This window comes from Lissotriton vulgaris, chromosome 4_1 (genome assembly GCF_964263255.1).
Source record: "Lissotriton vulgaris chromosome 4_1, aLisVul1.2, whole genome shotgun sequence".
Taxonomy (NCBI): Eukaryota; Metazoa; Chordata; class Amphibia; order Caudata; family Salamandridae; genus Lissotriton; species Lissotriton vulgaris.
Genome location: NC_141691.1, coordinates 1,630,758,921 through 1,630,766,401, shown reverse-complemented (window position 1 = coordinate 1,630,766,401; position 7,481 = coordinate 1,630,758,921). Strand labels below are relative to the sequence as shown.

At 39.7% G+C, this 7,481-nt stretch overlaps 1 protein-coding gene across 3 annotated transcripts in view; it reads right to left on the bottom strand.

The window, feature by feature from the left end:
• Positions 1-2,763: 2,763 nt before the first annotated feature.
• The window catches only part of HNF4G (hepatocyte nuclear factor 4 gamma), a 273,625-nt gene continuing 268,907 nt past the window's right edge, over positions 2,764-7,481 (bottom strand). For 2 of the 3 annotated variants that reach the window (XM_086965903.1, XM_086965902.1), the window contains exon 10: positions 4,127-5,837. In XM_086965903.1, coding sequence (XP_086822029.1) covers positions 5,716-5,837 — 122 coding nt within the window. In that variant the 3' untranslated portion in view covers positions 4,127-5,715. Of the gene's footprint in view, positions 3,722-4,126; positions 5,838-7,481 lie in introns of those variants that run through there. The other variant, XR_015309913.1, reaches the window with a different exon arrangement.

The following is a 7,481-nucleotide window of genomic DNA, read 5'->3' as shown; positions in this document are numbered from 1 at the left end:
CTCGTTGCATACACCTACCTCGCACAAACGCCCTGCATCCACCAAAGCCACAGTGGAGGCTGTTCTTTCTCCTACCTTGCTTCCAAGTACAGGAACAGCCTTCCTCTTCACTTCCGAACAACAACCTCTCTCGCAGAGGTCAGGAAGGGACTCAAGTCATGGTTTTAAAAGTGAACCCAGCAAACCATGTGCCTGGATACTCTTGCGGGTGAATAGCCACGCTTTACAACTCTGAGTTTATTGATTGATTTAATATGTGTGTGAGCTAATGTTTTGCAATTTAAAGAGGGCATGATCCATGAGAAAATCAGACAATCAAAAACAGTGCCCCGAGGAACTAAGACAACTGCAGCCTTGAGATATAATGAAACATGGAGATTTTTTTATTGGCTACGCTCAAATAAATTCACTGAATAAAACCAAAGGTTAAAGTGACATTATAATGGGGTGTTGAAACAAAGTAAAGGCTAATGTTTAAAAAACAAGAAACTCTGAAATTCACGAGTTATAGTTTAATGAGCTAACTATAACCCAGGCTGCTTCTGACCTCACATATTAGATCACTCATGACTTGTTAAATGACGTTGTTGATGGTATCACTGATGACTTCTAAAATGACAGCCTGGTGTTTGAAAGCTGTATTTATGGGCTTATAAGTTACATTTTATTATTTCTCTGGCCCCATTTAACGCTAGTTGCTGCCCCATCCTTGTACATCTTTCCAGCTGAACATCAGAGGCACATTTGAGGGGAAGGAACTGTCAGCACTCTCTTCCTTTACTGACGTCAACAGCAGAATCTCACCACCTCGCCATCTCTCTGAAGTGCTTTTTGTTCCCTTTGCCAGCTTCCCAAGATATTTTCAGGTATTGCTATGCTATGTATCTGTCCTGTGTGCGATACAGCGGTCTGCTGTATTGGACAGAAGGTTAAAAGGAACTTGGGGGAAATGGTGCCATTGACTACAGGTGCACAGTCACACGGATTGCGATCTTCTCTATGTACTTTTAAACATTATTGCAAGTGCTAAAAAGTGTTATTAGATACCCCTGCACTATATTTCGCTGCAGCAACGACTTATCTTGATATCACCGAAACAGACAGTACAAACAGCCATCGGGCAAGTTGACATGAAAGTAGACATAGCACAAGCATTATAATAAAGAAATCTTACGATATCTCCATGCTCCACAACTCTGGATTGTGTAGTCTGTTCCTATTCTCTTGTTTTGTTTCTTTTAATCTGGACTCAATCAGCTGCAGTCTTGTCTCGCTTTAGTGCTTTAGTTTTTGTTAGTTCTTGGCATAGCGTTGGTAATCTTTTTATTGTTCCTCGGTCCTGCTGAGAAGTTGGAGATATGTGCCTGACCGCAACTTGAATGTTCTTTTTTAATGTGCCCTTCATGAAATTGTTTACCTCCATTCTCCGTTTGACCTTCTGTTATTTTCTTCCACTTCCTGCAGGAAGACTTAATCTACTGAAGGGTGACTCTCCTCCATTTGTAATTACGTCTCTCATCATTATCACCCTGGATAATCGGAACTATTTATTCTTTACATAGTTCCATGTCCAGCACATCAGTAAAGGTTAGTCTCCTTTTTGCATAGAAATAGTAGTCCCTATTGTCACATTCTGTTAACATGTATCCTTTTCACTTTTTGTTGCTAGGTCATGTGAGTTGACTTACCCTGTGTTTTTGGTTGAGGTTTCCACTACTACACTTATTTATTTCATTCATATAGCTTTAGGCCAAAGAGCTTAAAGGATTTGTGAGAGGCAAAACTGATGACAGATTTCAAGAACGTGTGGTACTAGCATCCCAAAACATAACACTGAAGGACATAGGCCACTTGATGTGGGTAGGTGATCGATGTGGCATTGGAAGGGACCTCTAAGTTGGACTGCAGCAAGGCTGGTGCTTCTGTGAACTTTATACCAATATCTTCCTTTCAGCTTTCCAAGCAGGGATCTCATTATAAGACAAAACTTGTTCTGCAGGGTAACCACGTAGGAGCTAGAACTCATGACATTTTCTAAATCTCGAGTAAGTTACGTTTCTGCTGCCTTTAACTAGTTTGCTGCACCCAACACCAATTGATCTCACAGAAGGGGCACTTGGTAAGTAATTCCTTACTGAGGCAGAGCTCTCAGCAAGTGATGGTCAGCCTGTGGCCACAGTATACTCGTGATTAAGAATTAGGCCTTTGTGGCTGAGGTTAGGCACTGTGAATTGCAATAACATTTAAAACTAGGGAGTAATGTTCATCAAGTGCTGGAAGGTTTCTGCTGACAGTTTTGCCATCCACCTCAGACTAATGAGTCAGAAACTGAGTCCATTCAGAGGGAGAAATCAACTCAGTGTGCCAGAGCACAAAGACAAACAGCAGTTCCTGAAAAAAATAACTTCTGGCATTTGTGACAGCACCAAACTCGGGTTTGTGTATGGGTGACTGGACTCCTTCATCGGAGCAGTATAGAACATATGTTTAGAGGCACCCTTAGTAATTGTCTCACTGGAATCTATCCGACTGCCACAGCTATACAATACACAATGTGTTACATTACACATGTATGCACTGAGAACAGTCATTATGGACTGAGCTCCATGAATGCATGTGCTATGGAAATCAAAGTTTCACTTAATTTTGATTAGTCCTGTGTAATATTATATTCATACATACATCTTTAATTTGCATACTTAATGAAAATTGTGAGCTCATTTGATGTATAGGACCAGACCATAAAAGGACTCGTACAAGACGTTTTCTATTTTCTGCAAATATTTTATTCCATAGACATAAAATATTAGATCACCACAATGTAAAAAAAAACGTTTAAAAGTGTACATTCCTCATCCAATGTAATATTTGGCAGTGTTCATCATTTTCAATTATAATTGATTAGGCTTACAAAAATATTTTTATTTTCCATATTTAAACTTTTAAAAATAATTACAATTATTGCAATAAATTATTACATTTGTTATATTAAAACATGTCATCATAAAAAAGCTGTCAGTACCTTAAAACTATATATCTTTACCCACCACATATTGGTAGACTTACAAAAGGAGGCCAGCTATAGAATCATTATCTTTCGAAATAGCAGAAATTAAACTCATTCTTAGGCAAGGCATCAATAAACTGAGTATATAACAAAAAATATTTTAAACATTAAAAAAAAAAGAATTAACAAGTACAAGTTATATTTATTATTTAAAAAAAGGTTTTCATTTTAAAAAACAAGATCTAGTCTTCTTTGGAGCATGGTGTCACACAACCGGAATGATAAGATTAAGATGTGTGACTGTTTCAAGTGTATATTATGTGGAAAATAAGAACAGCATCTTTTTAATAGAATTGCGCAGTGTAAAGTTTCTTCATAGAAGAGGAATTTTCAAGACACACAACTACAGTTCCTAAAATAAACTCCTTAAAGTACATAATATTATTATGTGATTACACTCTTCAGTCACAGTCAACATATGTGCATGCATTTATGTAGGCATGAGCGGATTTTGCGGATTCGCAATCCGCGAATTTGCGGATTTGCGGATTTGCGGATTGCGAAAATCCGCAAAATCCGCGAATCCTCGCGGATTTTGCGGATTTCTTTTTTTTGGGTGTTCGCACGGGTTTCTGCAAGTTCGCGAGGGTTTTGTGCAATTTCGCAAATTGCGAACTTACTTGTCAGGTCGCCAGTTTTGCGAACTTGTTGTTTCTACGTGCCCAGCCTGTTTGCACTTTTTGCAATTTCGCGAGTGCGAGATTGTTGTTTCACGACGCGAACGCGGGAAAACACCCGCAAAATCACCAAAACAACCGCAAAAATCTGAAAACACACAAAAATCACCACAAAGAAAATCAACTTATCAACTTACTTGTGAAATCAAATTTTGAATCCAAAAGGCCTCAAATCCAAATATCCAGCAGCATCCACAAAAAGTAATCCTTCCCAGTCAAGATCGAATCCAAAATGGCCAGGAAAGGAAACAGGAACAGGAAGTTGGAGACTGGGGCACTTCCTTCACCCCTCCCCAATGGGAGGAACTTGCTGGACAGGAACAGGAAGTTGGAGACTGGGCCACTTCCTTCCTTCACTCCTCCGCCATTTTTATTTTTTTTTGTAATTTCGCGAGTGCGAGATTGTTGCTGCCCGCGCCGCGGGCCGCGAGCAGTGCGAACACATGCAAAAAATCCGCAGCGCGCGGATTTGCGGATTTTGCGGGAAATCCGCGAATCTCGCGGATTGCGGATTTACCGAAAATCCGCAAAATCCGCGAGCGGAACGGATTTTACGCCCATGCCTACATTTATGGCACCATTTTTAAAACCTTCAAACTGAGATTATATGTGTTGTCAATGTTGGTAAAGAAGACGCTAACCAATATTACAAAATTTGGTAATATGACATTTAATTTGTATTTGTTTGCGTAAATATATTGTTGCCACTTGCTGATATTATTAAGGAGGAAGGATGGTATTAATTTATTATTTCTATTTATTTGGGGTTTTATAAAGCGCTAGGACATTTGATAGAAGACTCAGAAAACCCAGAGGAACAAGAGGAGCGAAATGAAAAAATAACAAACAGAATTGTTAAAGTTATTCTAATTATATATCCACTTGAAAGGTAGGGATTTTCAGATGCTTCAGATGAGGAGGCAGAGAAAGTAAAGAAAGACCTTTACCAAACGGTCAAATTGTGACAGGAACATTGCAGGATAGTTTATTTTTAGGTGTGATTAATTGGTTATTTTAATATGTTCTGATTGCTGTGGCATGCAGTGTAGAAGCACTCGATTAGTTTATCACAGATAGCATAATTTTTACTTTTTTAGTGTTATATAGCTTGCATTACTTGATCGAATATCAATGAGTGGCTTAGTCATAGCATGCCTTCTCCTAAAACATTGTAAACAATTCTAATAGCTAGTAGTGCATCATAAAAAAACACAGCAGCGCCTTACTTTGTATTGGCACACAAATAAACCTAACATTTTCAAGCAAATCCTTGAATATTCAAAATTAATTATTGAATTCTGCATCATGTGTGGTCATTTAACTGCTAAGGGCAATTTGCTTTATAAAAGGTAAAACCCCCTAAAAACCTTTGGCCCAGATGTACCAAAGGGTTTTACCCAGTCTGTGTCTATGGGGAAATGTGTTCGAACATGTGGCCCATTTGACTTTAAGAATGCAGAACAGCAGAAATGTATTTACAAATCGTTTCGTGCATCTATTTTACAACGCCAAGTGGGCACCATTGAGTAATGCATTAATTTCAACTTTGTGACAACAAGCTACACCCTCTTAATAGGCAAGTTTAAAAGGTTTAAGCCTTTCTGTATGACTCGTGGATGTCACATTACCATCTGTGCAGTTTGCAACAGAACACAAACACTTTGTTCCTGATAATGGAAAAACTCTCACAGAAAAGCATTTCACTTAAAAAACTAAAGCTACACATTGCAGTAACAATCACGAGTTAATGGCATTGCAAGCAGTACCCTTTTGACTGCACCGTAAATAATACAGAGATAAACTGTTTGTGTTCGATGAACGGAAATCTCCCTGGCGCCTTTTCCACAGCAAAGCATTCACTGGCAAGTTGGCCCAGTGAGGTGGCAACTTTGTCGGGTCTTGGATGCATTTGACTTTTTCTGATGTACCTGCAAGAAGTCCTCAGGCACAAAAGTTTCGTATTTTATGCCATCATAATGATTTGTGCTTCGAAATATGTTGCTGTGTAATAACAGAAGTGTGGTTTGTGGGCATTTTGTATAGTTCTTGTCCTGAGCCATGAGGTGGAGATGGTAATGGAGTCTCGGGGGCCGCTGAAAAAACAGAAAAAAATGAAGGTGCTTTTTGTACAACATGTTAGACAACTGAAGCAATATACCACACGTTTGAATGGAAAGTACTATCAATTTAAAAAAGCTAGCTGCCTAATAGGATATTGTCCATGGCAATTTTAACGTCATTCCTATAGTGTAGACATTATTCTAGAGCATTCTTTTTAACAATGTAAATACCATTTCTAGGAACGTGCGGATAACAAGTGAGAACATTTTCCCATTATATATATATATATATTTTTAATTGTGGGTTTGTAATGCGCTAGAATCGACTCCCGAAGGAGTATCTCTGCGCAGTAGACCGCTGGAGAACCCGTCCTGGCTATCCTTGTGAGATGGTCCCTACTGGGTATCTCCATCTCCAAGGTGAAACCAGGCATCCCCGGCGTATGTGGGGGGCCGTTGTGGAGATAAGGCAAGCTAATGCCCAGAGTTGCCGAGTGTGATCCCTGGTTAGAGTAGGCACCGAGATGAGAATTATCGAGTCTGCTGACCCTGGTCCACGACCCTGCCGAGTCGGGAATTGAACCCTGGTTCCGGGCCGTCCTCTAACCAGTGAGCCACACCACTCCACAAATATATATCTATACTGTGACACTTTAGTTTAAATTGCATTTTTAATATATATTTTTCCAGTTGTAATGTATGACAAACTTAAATATACATATGTACCAAGCATAGCTCCCTGTATTAAAATCATCAACATTACCTCTCAGATCTGAAATGTATTATCTCATGCAGCACCAGACACTACGGACCTCATTACGACTTCCTGCGATATACCAAAAGGTGAAATATCGGGATCCGATTGGTGTCTCTGCTCTCTTATCTGGAGATTACTAGTTATTTCTCCCTGGATTTGGGAATAACTTGCGAACCTAGGTATACCAGGTCCAATACCATGTTTACCCCTTTCAGATATCGCAGGCCCACATCTGCACACACCACCTGTTCTGAGCAGGTGGTTAAGGTGGACGCCTAGGTGGGGGTCCTTTTCATTTAAGCTTATGGTGGTGAGTGAGGGGCAGCAGGAGTGCACAATAGGTTTATTTCCACCTGAGGGAAATATTGTTCTGCTTCCCCAATGTTGCAGTATGTGGGCGAGTGTGGGCTAGGCAGAGCAGCTGCAGCAGCCCAAACTGGCCAGATAGCAAGATGGCCCAATTTCTCTACGCCCAGAATTATCCGGTCCAGAGTTTGCAGAGCCAATAATTCCGAGCCAGAAACACATGGGAACTCCTATGTGCCAGGAGCAGCACCCCCACCAGGATATCATTCTTGGTAATTTGCAATGAGTTTTTCTACAAGTATTATTATAATTTTCTTTACCGGTTTCTGGCGACCCACCTTCATATTCCTCAGCAAATGCCCAAGTGCCCCATGTAATCTCATCTCACTCACATGCTTCAATAGCCAACACACACCAACATTTCCAAAGACAAATGTCTCCTCTTCTTGATTCTCCGATACATGTTCATTGTTTATTAAGAACACCAGTTGCTTTTTAATAGGAAATGCTTTCCATCGTAGAAAGAATATGACAAATAAGAACAAATATGCATGTGGCGGTATTAATATAAGCATAATATGGTTGATGGACAAATATATTGAAATATTTACATA